At 37.8% G+C, this 15,614-nt stretch overlaps 1 protein-coding gene across 19 annotated transcripts in view; it reads right to left on the bottom strand.

Moving 5' to 3' along the window:
* RAB27A (RAB27A, member RAS oncogene family) overlaps positions 1 to 15,614 on the bottom strand; it is a 73,650-nt gene that overhangs the window by 21,711 nt on the left and 36,325 nt on the right. For 7 of the 19 annotated variants that reach the window (XR_014837169.1, XR_014837168.1, XM_013992966.3 and 4 more), the window contains one exon: positions 5,554 to 5,728. The exons of 3 other annotated variants lie outside the window; for them this stretch is intronic. Coding sequence is in view for 14 of the 16 variants with exons in the window: in XM_013992966.3 (XP_013848420.1) it covers positions 5,554 to 5,706 (153 nt within the window). In the remaining 2 variants the exon portion in view is untranslated. Of the gene's footprint in view, positions 1 to 5,553; positions 5,729 to 9,819; positions 10,002 to 15,614 lie in introns of those variants that run through there. 9 more of the 19 variants (XM_013992965.3, XM_005659581.4, XM_013992963.3 and 6 more) reach the window with 3 other exon arrangements.

Below are 15,614 nucleotides of genomic sequence, written 5' to 3'. Positions count from 1 at the left end.
ACTTATAAATATTAATAGACATATCACCATTAAATCAAAAGATAGGATTTAAAAACAGCAAGAGAAAAGTGATTCATCACATTCAAGGGATACCAATAAGACTAAGAGATGATTTATCATCAAAAAAATAGTCAAAAAGGCAATGGGATGACACAATCAAAGAGCTGAAAAGAAAAAGGATTACCAACCAAGGATCCAATAGCCAGCAAAGATATCCTTTAATATTAAAAGATAAATGAAAACATCCTCAGATAAGCAAAAACAGAAAATTCATTGCTAGCAGAACTGCCCTGCAAGAAATAATAAAGACAGTGTTCAGAGTGAGATGAAAGGACAGAAGGCAGTAATTCAAATCCACACAAGGAAATAAAGAGCACCAATAAAGGTAACTACATAGGTCAATATAAAAGTATAAATGCTTTTTTGTAACACTTTTATTCCATCTTATTAAGATATAACTGCATAAAGTAATAATTATAAGCCTGTGTTGATGGGCACATAACATATAAAGATACCATGTATGGCATTCTGCCATGTATGACAGTAACAGTGCAAAGTGAAGGGTAGGAAATGGAGCCACGTAAGAACAGAGTACAGCACTGAAATTAAGTTGGTGTTAATCCAAACAAATTGTTAAAAATTAAAATGACAATTATAATTCCCAGGGGATGACTAAGAAACTAATTTTTAAAGACATAGTAAAAAAAATGACAAGGGAATTTAAATGATATACTAGAAAATATTAAATAACACAAAAAATCACAAAGAAATAGAGGAACAAAAAAGAGAAAAGACATGCATAAAACAAGTAGAAAAATGGTAGACATAAATCTTAAATTATTGGTAATTCTATTGAATGCAGATAGATTAAAGACTCCAAGTGAAAGGTAGCGATTGGCAGGATATATTTAAAAATATGATTCAGGAGTTCCCATTGTGGCTCAGTGGTTAATGAACCTGACTAGCATCCATGAGGAAGTGGGTTTGATCCCTGGCTTTGCTCAGTGGGTTAGGATACAGCATTGCCGTGAGTGGTAGGATAGTCTGCAGACTTGGCACAGATTCCATGTTGCTGTGGCTGTGCTATAGGCCAGCAGCTACAACTCTGACTGGACCCCTAACCTGGGAACCTCCATATGCCATGGGAGCAGCCCTAAAAAGATAAAACACAAAAATAAATAAATAAATAAATAGCAATACGATTCAACTATATGCTATCTAAAAAGGCACACATTATTTTTTTTTTTAGGGCCACATCCACAGCATATGTTAGTTCCCAGGCTAGGGGTCAAATCGGAGCTGCAGCTGCTGGACTATACCACAGCCACAGCAACTTGGGATCTGAGCCACATCTACAACCAAAGGCACACTTTAGATTCAAAGACACAAAAAGTTTGTAAGGAAAAGGATGAAAAAAATATATATACCATGCAAACAGTAAGCAAAAGACAGCTAGAGTAGCTCTCCTAATATAAGACAAAATAGATTTGAAGACAAAAAGTGTTATTAGAGACAAAGAAGGATATTTTATAATGATAAGAGGGGCCAATCTGTTAAGAATACATAGGAATAAAAAGAGAGAAATAAACAATTGATAGTAATATTAAAGACTTCAATACTCTACCTTTTAAAATTGATAAAACAAGCAGGAAGGAAAACAAGGAAACAGATGATCTGCAGAACTCTGTAAGCCAATTAGACCTAACAGACATCTACCAACTAGACCTAATAGACATCTATAGAAGAGTTCACCCAACAACTTCAGAATGTACATTTGTCTTAGGTCCACATGAAACAATCTCAAAGACTATATGTTAAGTCATCAGACAAGCCTCAATAAATTTAAAAGACTGAAATCATACAAAGTATGTTCTCTAACCATAATGGGGTAAAATTACAAATCATTAACAGAAAGAAATTTGGAAAATTCATGAATATGTGGAAATTAAACAATACAATCTTAAATAACCAATGGGTCAAAGAAACACAAGGGAAACTAGAAAATACTTTTAGGTGAATGAAAAACACAACATATAAAAAAATAATAATAATCAACTGAAGCTAAAGCAGTTCTCAGAGGAAAATTTATAGCAATAAACAACTATATTAAAAAAAAAAAAAAAAAAAAAACAGGAGTTCCTGTGTGGGGCAATGGAAATGAATTTGACCAGGAACAGTGAGGCTGTGGGTTCTATCCCTGGCCTCGCTCAGTGGATTAAGGATCTTGCATTGCTGTGAACTGTGGTGTAGGTTTCAGATGCAGCTTGGATCTGGCATTGCTGCAGCTGTGGCATAGGCTGTCAGCAACACCTCCAATTAGACCTCTAGCCTAGGAACACGCATATGCTATGGGTGCAGCCCTATAAAGACAAAAGACAAAAAAAAAAAAAAAAAAAGAACACATATACACAAAATATCTCGAATCAATAATTTAACTTCCAAAATTAAAAAACTGGAAAAACAAGAGTAAACTAAATCAAAGCAAGCAGAAAGAAATAAAAAGATTAGAGTGGAAATAAAAGATCAACAAAATTGATAAACCTTTAGTTAGACTGACTAACGTTAAACATAGAAGACTCAAATTCTTAAAATCAGAAATGAGAGGAAGAATAACACTAGCAATCTTACATACATAAAATGATTATAAAGATATAGTATGAATAAGTATATGCCAAAAAATTACACAGCCTAGAAGAAATGGAGAAATTCCAAACAATTGAAACTAACTCAGGAAGAAACAGGAAATCTAAATAGACATTTAACCAATATGGCCATCTCAATAGATGGCACAAAAAGCATTTGAAAAAGTTCAACACTCTTCTGATGAAAATGCTCAACATATTAGGCACAGAAGGGAACATCCTCGACCTGAAAATAGCATCTATGAAAAATACACAGTTTATATTATACTTAATGATGACTGAATGCTTTCTCCCTAAAATCAAAGGCAAGACAAGGATGCCCTCTCTCATCACTTCTGTTCAACACTTCACTGGAGGTTCTCATCAGGGCAATTAGGCAAGAAAACAACAACAACAACAAAAGCAAAAAACAAAACTTATCCAAGTTAGAAAGGAAGAAATAAAACAAAAGATCCCAGGATCTTGTATACAGAAAATCATAAGGAGTAAATACACACAGAGACACACACATTCATACACCCCTATAGACACACACACACACACACACACACACACACACACACACACACACACACAGATTATTAGAATAAACAAGTTCAGCAAAGTTCTAGTATACAAGCTCAATTTACTAAATGAATCGTATTTCTAGACACTGGAAAGGAACAACTCAAAAATAAAATTAAGAAAACAATTTACAATAGCATAAAAAGATTAAGATAGTTAAGAATAAATTTAACAAAAAAGTATAAAACTTACATTCTAAAAGCTACAAAATGTGGTTGAAAGAAATCAAAGCCCTAAATAAATGGAAAAAACCCATGTTCACAAATCGGAAGACTCAATATCATTAAGTTTCCACAGATCAGTATCAATACCCAAATTGATCAGCAGATTTAATGTAATTTGTAATAATCCAGAATTTCAGCTGGCTTCTCTGCAAAAATTAACTGACCCTGGAGTTCCCGTCGTGGTGCAGTGGTTAACGAATCCGACTAGGAACCATGAGGTTGTGGGTTCGGTCCCTGCCCTTGCTCAGTGGGTTAAGGATCTGGCGTTGCTGTGAGCTGTGGTGTAGGTTGCAAACATGGCACAGATCCTGCATGGCCGTGGTGTAGGCTGGCAGCTGTAGCTCTGATTCGACTCCTAGCCTAGCAACTTCCATATGCCATGGGTGTGGCCCTAAAAAAGCAAAATAAAATAAAATAAAATTTCATTGTTTCTATTCCTACTCAGTGGGTCTGAGTCTGTACAAGATTCTCTGTGTAGAATCTAAAAAATAAAACAAAACATATAACAAAATAGAAACATATAACAAATAATATAACAAAAAGAAACAATGAATATAACAAGAAACAGACTCATAGATATAGAGAACAAACAAGCCGTTACAGGTGGAGAGAGGGAAGGGGGTGCAAGATAGGAATAGGGAATTAAGAGGCACAAACTACTATGTATAAATAAATAAGATACAAGGATATACTGTACAACAAAGGATTGTAGCCAGTATTTTATAATAACTATAAATGGACTATAACCTTTAAAATTGTGAATTACTATATTGCATACCTGAAGGTTATACAATATTGTACATCAACTAATACCTCAATTAAAAATTAATAAAAATGGGAAAAAAAGACTCTCTGGTAGTGAATGAAAAGGCCTAGGGTGGATAGGAGGGAATGAATTACTCTGTCCTAGAAGTCAGAGACACTGCGTCTTTCCTAGAGAGAATATGCTTCTATGAAGGTCTTCATCGCCTGACTAGCTGTTGACCTGCTTCATTACAACAGCTGATTTTTTTCAGCAAGAAAATTAGTTCCTGGACCCAATGACCTTTTGCCTTCTACCTACCACCAGAATAACTTGTCTTGCAATCCTCAAATAAAAAATAAAAAATAAAAGGCAGAAGTTCCCATTATGATGTAGCTGGTTAGGCACCCAACTAGTATCCAGGAGGATGCAAGTTCAATCCCTGGATTTGCTCAGTGGGTTAAGGATCCATTGTTGCTATGATGCAGGTCGCAGATGTGGCTCAGATTCCGAGTTGCTCTGGCTGTGGTGATGGTGGCAGCTACAGCTCTGATTCGACCCCTAGCCTGGGAACTTCACTATGCCACAGGTACAGCCCTAAAAAATAAAAAAATTTTTTTTAAATTTTTTAATTTAAAAAGTCCTGCAGAACATTTTCTTATCCTGCAGAGCCTTTCTGTTCCCTTGGTTACCTCCAAGATCACAGGCATTACTGACGTCTCCACTCCTACTCCAAACTCACACTCCTGGCATAAGCAATGAGTTCTGCCAGTTAGTGTATCCCATGGAATTGCTAAGGCCTTAATTAAGAGAAAGCCATTAAAAATGATATCAAATTATTTTCCTTATGGTGCAGCAGGTTAAAGACCCGATGTTGTCACTGCAGCAGCTTAAATCCCTGCTATGGTGCCGGTTTGATCCCTAACCTGGGAATTTCCACATGCCTCTGACACAGCCAAAAAAAAAAAAAAAAAATATATATATATATATACACATATATATATATATATATATATATATATATATATATCAAAAAGGGAAGAAACAGCACAGAAAGCAGGAGTATGAGCAGCAGAGTAGATTCTAACTTCATAACAAAAGTAGACAAACAACTTTGTGGAAGGAAGATCCAAGTCAAAAGGGTATCAGGGGAAACTTTTAAAGAATCTTCATTTTTATTTTATCTGCTAAGTTTTATATGAAGGGTCCTTCAGCACAGGCTCTGATCACATTGCCCAAACTGAACACAAAACACTTTCATATGCACCCTTTAATTTTAAATTCCAACCTTTGTCCTCCTAATTCCTACAAAGTAAACTAAACAGACAAACAAATGTTGACTCAGAGACTGTATTTCTATATAGAAGGGTAAAGAACTTACCACTCTCTTTTCCCTGAAATCAATGCCAACTGTCGTGATAAATTTGGAGTTAAATTTACCATCTGTGTACTGGTAAAGTACACTGGTCTTCCCTACTCCAGAGTCTCCCAAAGCTAAAAACTTGATGAGGTAATCATAGTCTCCATCAGACATAATGAAGAACTGAGTGGTTCACCTGAAAAATACAAACAAATGCAAATTTTCCCAAACTCATCAGAATATATGAGAATCCCCATGAATAAACTGACTTCCTGTAATATCCAGTTCAACAAGTACTACTGCATAACACTTATATGCCTAAGTGTTCTGTGAAGAGAGGATTAGACACAATTCACTGCTCCAAGGAAAGACTCATTTGCTAGATGAGATGATGCTGCAATAATAAGAGTTCAGTTTAAATTTAACGTGCACATTATGGTACCCTTAAGACAAAAATTCCAAGTGAGAATGAAAATCAAGAACACAATGGTCACTAAGTCTTACAGACAGATCATGTAGAATAAAAATTAACAAAGCAAAGAAAGAAAGGTGGAGGAGAATGTACAGGAGTAATAATAATTTTTAGTGTGCAAGTGGTTCTAACTGCCCCTCCTTTTTCAAAGCCTCCTCGTGCTGCATCCTTCGTTTTTCTCTTTTTACTAGGACACGATGAAGTTTCATTTATCCTACGCATTTTCAAATGTCATTACAGTTTCTTCAAAGATAATGCTGGGGGGAAGGGGAAGTGGGATGGATGGGAAGTTTGGGGTTGGTAGATGCAAACTATTACATTTAGAATGGATAAGCAATGAGGTCCTACTCTACAGCACATGGGACTATATACAAGATATAGATAGAACATGGGGAAAATAGAACATGATGGAAATAATATGGGATAGAACATGATGGAAAATAATATGAAGGAAAAAATGTGTGTGTGTGTGTGTGTGTGTGTGTGTGTGTGTGTATGACTGGGTCACTATGCTGTATAGCAGAAGTTGACACAACTCTTTAACTCAGCTATACTCTAATAAAAATAAAATTTAAAAAAAGAAAATGTTGGCGTTCCCGTCGTGGCGCAGTGGTTAACGAATCCGACTAGGAACCATGAGGTTGCAGGTTCGATCCCTGGCCTTGCTCAGTGGGTCGATGATCCAGTGTTGCCATGAGCTGTGGTGTAGGTTGCAGACGAGGCTCGGATACAGCATTGCTATGGCTCTGGTGTAGGCTGGTGGCTACAGCTCCGATTGGACCCCTAGCCTGGGAACCTCCATATGCCACGGGAGCAACCCTAGAAAAGGCAAAAAGACAAAAAAAAAAAAAAAAAAAAAAAAAGTTAAATTCACAAGTAAGCTGTCTGCAGCTTCCTTATACATTATTTTTTAATCATATTTTTCTGGAATATCACTGCTCACTCGAGGACTGAGATCCACAATAAAGGGCTCTTTCATCTATCAGAGTCTGTCTCCAGGAAGGTTTACTTCTTTTTAATCCTCTAATCCCAATAAAGCCTGAAAATCGGAAAAACATCAGCTACTTCATTATCTCTGAACTCTACTGCCCATGAAAACCTACATATTCACCCATCAAGACACATGCCATACGCCCTACATTAGATGCTGCTGACTTTCCTCACATGGTCCCCTTTTCACACAGCCAGCCCCTAGACACAAACTTTACCACAATTCTCAGTGCTTCCTATAGGAGTATTTCTATAGATCCATAAAATTAATAAAAATTCAGGCAAGGATGTTCTCTGATTTTCAAGGTTGCCTCCCCCACCCCATCCTCAATTTGGTGACTCACTTTGTGCTCAAAAATCCTGAATTCTAGTCCCCAAGAGCTGCTACAGTGTATTTCCTCAGAGTGCCTTAGTGCAGATCTGTGAGCTCCCATGCAAATATGGCTATTTTGTTGATAAGGGCAGAGCCTCTACAAACATTCAGAATTCTATTTGCACACTATAAAGCATGACACTTTACAGATGATGGCCTTCCTATGTTATACCTTCTACCTTCACAGGTGCAGGTTGCCAGTATTAAGGATATGTAACAGAATGCCTCTCAAGAAAATGTCCGTTTGGGTACAACTAAAAGCTTGAGCACGTCTTATCAGAGCATCTCACTTGGCTCCAAGTTATTCATAAATAAGAGCTAAGAATTGAAAACCAGGTCCAGATAATACTTAACCATTTGGGAGGTCCCCCTCCAAATAAATGAGGAAGCAGAAAGCAACTCCGAATTCTGCAAGGAGAATGATGCAAGAAGACATTGTGCTACCTTATTTCCTCTTTACTTTAATTTCAAAAAAGTTAGTCATTTCTATAACTATGCTTTTGTATCATTTCAGGTACAGGAGAAAATACTGTCACCAATGACATCACTCTTCTAGAATTCTCTAAACCCACTTGAATGGAATTCAAAGACAGATGAACCTACTTCTACTGCACCAAAATTTAACGTATTTAGTGATCGGGGGGAAGAATCATATATGTAAGTCTACAAATGATCAAATGATCTTCATGAGTTTTGTTTTCTATTCATGGTGACAGCAACATTTAACAGTTTGTTCCCAAAGCAAACCACCAAAAAGAAGTGTTAACAAATGAAATACCACAACTGAAGGTACAGATACCACCATCAATATTAATCATAGTTTGCACTCTTCAGACTGTAACTTTAGACAGTTATCTGACTTGTTGATCCAAAAATATAGGCTCAGACCTTTCACTGTCTGTGTTAAGTTTGCTAAAGCACTGAACAGAACCAATGAGTTTAACTCACTTGCACAGCTTAGAACATAGGTCTCCTAACTTCAACTCCAATGTCTAGACTACCCCAAGCTTTGTGAATGTTACTAAAATTTTTGCAAAGGCATTTTGGACTTAAAAGTGACCAGGTATGATATCATACAAGGTTATCTAACGGGAAACATGTGACCTCTGAAGTCACACAGAGCCAGAATGATCTAGTGTTCCACATAGCAGCTACTCAGAAGTCCTTGGGTCTTGGACTTTCAGGTTTCCATTCCATGAAAAAGAAGATAATATACACGACATCACTGTTCTAAGGATTGAATGAAATAACACTTTGCACAGTGCCCAGCACAATGCTTAGCGTATACTGGATACTCAGTAAATTGTGGCTCACTCTCTTCTCCCCATTCTGGACAGATCAGACTGGCTCTGAAGACCTAAAAAGATTTCTGAAATTGCCTCTGGGCAGTTCAACACTTGTATTTTTGGCACAAAAGATTGCAGACTGGCTAAGAAGGGTTTTCTGAGTCAAAAAGATCACCTTCAAGCTAATTCTGACCTTTTTTTGGCTAGTTCAAACCATATTTAATTAATTTTAAATAGGTATGTCAATTTCAAAAGAGTTATGACCAGCTTTAAAACAGATTTAGGGGAGTTTTCCTGTGGCACAGCAGGTTAAGGATCCAGCATTGTCACTGCAGCAGCTTGGGTTGCTACTGGGGTGCAGGTCTGATCTCTGGCCCCAGATGCTACAGGTGTGGCCAAAAAATCCCAGCAAAAACAAACATAAAAACAGGTTTAGACTGTATAAAATACTCCAATTCATTCTAACAAATTCATACCTGTTCAAAAGAATTTCAGTGGTTCATATTGGTTCAGAGTCAGAGTGATGTTAAAAGACATTCTACCTACAAAACCACTTTTTATTGATCTAAAGCCACTCTGGCTAAAACCACATGTATCTAACCAAAATCACTTGAGTCTGGTTTTAAGAGCTCAAATTGTTTCAGACTGGTTTTAGCTAGCTCAAATAAGCTCTGACCTGGACAAGCAGGTTCTGACTGGCTCACAAGCTTGATTGGTTCAAAGTATATTTTACTGAATTGAGCTAGTGCTAACCAATTAGATCTCCAGCTAGGTCATACTTGCTCTAATTTTATCAAACTGCTTGTAACTAGCTCAAGGAAAAAACTGGTTCCAAGTTTTTATCAGTCCAAGTTGACTGATAAGCTGTTCAAACACTTCAAGACTAAAAATGTAAAATGATAATCAGAAGCAGAAAAAGCAATGGTTTGGGGCTTTAAACTTAGGCCAAATCAACAAGTCTAAAGTTTTACTTATAATTACATCAACTGTAGACAGTCTGTACTCAAGAATTTATTTCACCACAGTCTAGTTTCTTTCTACACTTGAGCAGCTTGTACATGGAGTACGGTAAGCAGGTTGGGAAAAAGGATACTGGCAAGGAGAATATGATAAGCAATAGGAAAAGATATGGGGAGTGACACAGGCTTCATTGATTGAGAACTCACCTCCTGTCTTATCTCTGGGACTGGCAGCAAAACATTAATCCACGATCCAGCAATAAAATAGAGATTTCAGTTGGAGAAAACCTTCAGCAAAATGAGGGGCGATGGAGAGTTTGTCCTAAATTGGTCACAATGCCCAGGCTGGTCCTGGTTAACAGAGATCAGAATTCTCAAGAGCAAAGAATCTGCAAAGTAAAAGGATTCAGGGAGTGGGGCAGGTCTCCAAATTATTAATAGAGATTTTTTTCAGGGTTTAGGCAGGGTATTGATTGTGACACTTCTTATCTGAGCCTGATGTCAGTTAGTCAAAATCTAGATTTAATGAAATCACTTCATCTTTCAAAGGGGATAATTCTAAGTCCATAGCAAACAACAATTCCAATCCTGTAGTCCCCTATGTGGTTGTCTCGATGCCATTTACCACCATGAGGTAAAGACAACATAATGTTAAGTTTCAGCTGCTGCTAAGTCTTAATATAGAACATCTTCCTATTAGAAATTATTTTTCTTTCTTATTTTAGTTACCCTAGTCCTGAATGGTGTTTCTGGGGCCTGTTCTTTATGGGGAAAAAATACTCCATTCCCAAATTATGGAAGTAACATAAATTATATTTATGTTGAGATTTTAGAGTAGAAAGAGAAACAGTGAAAATACACACTGCAGAATGTGGGGCACTCATACTACATTCTGTGCACACAATTTCCAGCAAGGACTCCAATCTATTGGTGCTTGGGAAGCCAGTTCATTGGGGAAGCAAGCCAATTGCATTGTTTTTTGCTAAAAATAGGCCAGATGCCCATATGTCAAGCACTCTACATGCATGAGGGCAGCAATCCTCATCGCAGCCCTAAAGGCAGGTGGTGCATACATCACACACACCCCTCCCACAGAAGACTCTCAGTACACTTCTATCGTGGATGCTACAGTGAGAGGATGAGTAGCAGGTCCTGGGCAGTCTATCCACATGTTAACATGGGTCAATTCCAACATATTTTTGAGAGACAGAAAAAAAAGTGGAGGTTAAGAGCAGGGACTCTAGAACCAAATCACTAGGATGTGAATTCAGTCTTGTTGCTTTAGAAATGTAAATCTTTTGCCTCACATTACCACCCCCCCCTATTTTTTTTTGGTCTTTTTAGGGCTGTACCCTCAGTACATGGAGGTTCCCAGGCTAGGGGTCCAATCACAGCCAAAGCTGCAGGCTTACACCACAGCCACAGCAACACAGGATCCGAGCCATGTCTGCAACCTACACCACAGCTCATGGCATCACCGGATCCTTAACCCACTGAGTGAGGTCAGGAATTGAACCCTGTCTTCATGGATGAGAGTTGGGTTCATTAACCACTGAGCCATGATGGGAACCCCATGGGTTCCCCATCTTAACAATGGGAAGGATATCTTATTTTATTAATACTATTGTGTATGTGCTTTCTTAACTTCTTTGTAAGAGGAGCACATCTTATATTTCACAGTCTTACAACCCATGACATTTTTTATAATTGTTATTAAATAAAGTGGCACTGGAAATATAGTTTTGTGAAACCTTTTCATTAGCATCTTCTAGAAAAATCAAGAATGCACCATGAATACATTTCAGATTGGATGCAGCACAAGAATAGACCTATCTCTGAGGGCCATTGTGAGGACTGAGTATATACATATAAAATTTAGAACGGTGCACGGCACACAATAAGTCCTATGTAATATTAACTGCTATTATCATCATCACCCAATAGTCTAGCTCTGAAGGGTTAATACCCAGGTAATATTCCTTTTTTTCCTAGAAATATAAGAAAGAACTGAATCCCTAAACTAAAAATAAGATAAATATAAGAATCATGGAAAGCACTTAAACCTAAGGTCACTTCTTTAAATACCATGCCTCCTGGAGGAAGTAGCATCTGAATATCTCCAGGAAAAGCCCTCTAAAAAGTCAAGAATGCCCTCAATTTGGGACAGGCAAAAGACCTTCTTATTCAGCTCACTCCTCTCCTCCTTACACAAATATTTTTTCAAAGTGCTCTCCACCCTCACTCTCATCAGATTAACAATAGAAAGCAAGGAACACCCATTTCCTCAACATGTACTATGTGGTGATAACTGCCTGGTGAAAGTCAATGGTCTTCTTCCTTATTTAAAAAATAAAATATATTTTAATTGCTTTCCAGGGAATAAGATAGAAGAAAGTAGTTTTTGATTAAGAGCAAAGGGTAAAGAAAGGAATCTACTTCCCCACCCCCACACACAGACCATAGCCCAAATTCTCCATGAAGCTTCCTATTAAAGTCAGTCCTAGATGCTAAACTTGGGATTCCCTGTTACTAGGCAGAATCATTCTAAAAGTACTCCGGCCGGATAGGGGAGTTCCCTTCGTGGCTCAGTGGTTAACAAATCCGACTAGGAACCATGGGGTTGCGGGTTCAATCCCTGGCCTCACTCAGTGGCTTAAGGATCTGGCATTGCCATGAGCTGTGGTGTAGGTCACAGACGCAGCTCAGATCCAGAGTTGCTGTGGCTCTGGCGTAGGCCGGCGGCTACAGCTCCAATTCAACCCCTAGCCTGGGAACCTCCATATGCCACGGGTGCAGCCCTAAAAGACAAAAAAATTAAAATAAATAAATATATAAATAAATGAAGTACTCCAGATAAGCCAGCCAGTTTTTTGGGGGGTGCACCCAAGGCACATAGAGGTTCCCAGGCTAGGGTTTGAATTGGAGCTGTAGCTGCCAGCCTACGCCACAGCCACAGCAACACCAGATCCGGGCCGCATCTGCAACCTACACCACAGCTCATGGCAACTCAGAATCCTTAACCCACTGAGTGAGGCCAGGGATTGAACCCACAATGTCATGGTTCCTAGTGGGATTTGTTTCCATTGAGCCACAATGGGAACTCCCAGCCAGTTCTTAAAAGCCAGGTTTTCCCTCTATCAATCATATTTAGTACAGAGAGTAAAAAAAAGGGGGAGGGGTAATATTACCTGTACAAGCACCATGTGCCACAAATGGTAATAGATATGCATGATTTTATTTTATCATTGTTAAGGGGAATTTAATATTGGTACAAGACATGCTGTAAAGAAAGTGATATTTTCTCAATATGATGGCAAGTAGGCTTGGACTCAAATTCTGGACTCTTCCTGGTGTAACATGGTCCAAGTTCTTCAACCTTAAGCTTCCATTCTTTCAACTACAGAGCAGAGATAACATTCTTAACCTCATTGGGTTACTTTAAGGATTAAGTGACATAATCCACAGAAAGTTTTAGCACATTGCTTGGTTTGTGTTAAGTGTCCAATAACTGAAACTTTTCTCTAGCAACTGAAGTATAACCTCTTCAGTTCTTACTAGGTAAGGCATGTAATTTAATAACCTATTCTTATTGGAACCAGTACCTGAACCTTTAGAAAAAATAGGGAAAGAAATTCAATTTCAGTATAATCACCTATCAGGTCTCTATCACAAAAGCTACCTTGGTATTCCAATTAACTGGGTGATTTTTGGCAGCTTAAGAGTATTCATCATCACAGCATTTTTTAAAGTAACAAGATATGAGTAGGGGTAACTTGTGTTTCCCAACTGAGCCCTGGCTACAACTGTCTTAGAGCACTGTGATACCAATATTCTGAAACGAAACATATTTACTTTCACTGCAAAAGCACAATGTGTACTGTGCAGTAGTGGAGCTCCCCATTTCCACAGACAAGATGAAACAGCCTCTGCCCTCTGTAGATGTGAGCTTCCTCTTCTAAATTTCTGGTCTAGTGTGAATAGATAGGTTTCTGCCCTTCTGAATGGGTTGAGAGTGGAACAGATGAATAAACAAAGCTTATCTTCTTTGTTCAAAGACTTTAGGCAGAGAAAAAGACATAAGTAGAAATCCAATGGCTTTGAAAAATAAAGGAAATTGGAATCTTTTTTTTGGTTTTTTTGTTTTTTGTTTTTTTGGGTTTTTTTGTTTTTTGTTTTTTTCTCTTTTTAGGGCTACAACTGCAGCATATGGAGGTTCCCGGGCTAGGGGTCAAATCCAAGCTGTAGCTGCCGACCTACACCACAATCACAGCAGCACAGGATCCAAGCCAAGTCTGCAATCTACACCATAGATCACAGCAATGCCGGATCCTTAACCTGCTGAGTGAGGCCAGGGATTGAACCCGCAACCTCAGGGTTCCTAGTCAGATTTGGGAAAATGGAATCTACTTCTTCTTTGTCTTCTTGAAAGATGGGCTTGATTCTATCCAAATTCAGAATACTAGATTACAACTGCATTAAATATTCACCTATAATTTATGGTTCATAAATGTGTTCTGATCAATACAGTGTTCCATAGTAATGTCATAGATCCATGCTTAACAGTGAGAAGAGAGGTGCATGAGAGAATCTAAATTTATAGATCATTTGGCTTAATATTTATAAATGTGCCTGTTACATAGGAATCTCCATTTTCCCCATTTAAACAAAGCACCAAGACTAACTTCTAGTAGATGGTGATATTCCAGCATAGGTGATATTCACAGGAAAAAAAATAAAATGATCTATGAAAATTGTTGAATGAAATGTATATTTCCAAATACTGCCAAGACACCCAAATAGATCATTTTAAAAACACCCTTCAGACATTTGCCATTTCTTTGTGGTATCAAAGAGAAAGCCCAGAATAAAGGAAAAAGAAGCAGTCTCAATCCAGGAGTTGACCTACTATTTCTAAAATGTTGCCATCGCCTCCGTAGGTAACTAACAGAAGCCAGTAAACAAATAAGACAAGCAACCCACATTAAGGAAGAAGGGGCCACTGGAAAGAGTCTTAAAAGTAGAAAATGTCCTTCCGGAAGACCATTGTCAATGACTCAAATGAGATATTGGCTTTTTTTTTTTTTTAAGTTGGGGAGATCATTGACTCAAAAGACATTATTTGTTGCCCACACCCCTTTTAGGATCAGAATATGAATGTTTATATAAGGAAAATTTACTCAGTACTGTGTAATAACCTATATGGGAAAATAATCCAAAAAGGAATGGATATATGTATATGTATATGTATAACTGATTTACTCTGCTATTCACCTGAAATTAACACAACTTTTTAAGTCAACCATATTCCAATAAAATTTTAAAAAGAATATTGATGTTTACAGAAATTTATGGAAAGTAAACATTGAGTGCCATATTACAGTTTATGACAAGTTCATCTTGCTTTATAGACATAGGGTAACAGGCATAAAGGCATACTACAGAATATGTCATTTGTAAAATATAGGCAATACAGTGGCGATAGGAGTGGCTGTTTGGTTAGCTGAGCGATATCTCCAATAATCTGAAAGTGCCCCATAATGGCCAGAACCATATGTCCCTGCCATGGAATGTCCACCCCATGGTTAAATGTCCTTCTTATGACACCACAAAGCAGGGGAAGTTCTAAGAAGTCAACAGAAGTCCAAAACCTGTGAAGTCTACTCCACGCAGTGGTTGCCTTTAGTGAGCACATGGATGACAGTGAAACATAGCTATTGGACCCCCTCCCCATGTACCTATGTAGTGAGTAGCACAATACATGCAGGAGGTCAATGAAGAGTCATAATCTGTTTTTATGAATACCACAGATTAAGGCTTGAACACTGATCTTATGACTTTAAGACTGTGCTTTTTCCACTATACCTTAAGAGATATAAAACTCTCAGAGAATGGAGACAAATAATCTTTGAAAATGGAAAAGAAGGATTGACCTAGGCTACCCAGAAGGTAATGTATCTGCAAGGCCAACTGATTAATAGAAAGAATCCTGCTATTAAGTTCTG

Source organism: Sus scrofa, chromosome 1, assembly GCF_054392235.1.
Source record: "Sus scrofa isolate SSC_HxYL_T2T_F1_AM1 chromosome 1, Sscrofa_HxYL_maternal_Yorkshire_Landrace_v2.0, whole genome shotgun sequence".
NCBI lineage: Eukaryota > Metazoa > Chordata > Mammalia > Artiodactyla > Suidae > Sus > Sus scrofa.
This window is presented reverse-complemented; position numbering and strand designations above follow the sequence as displayed.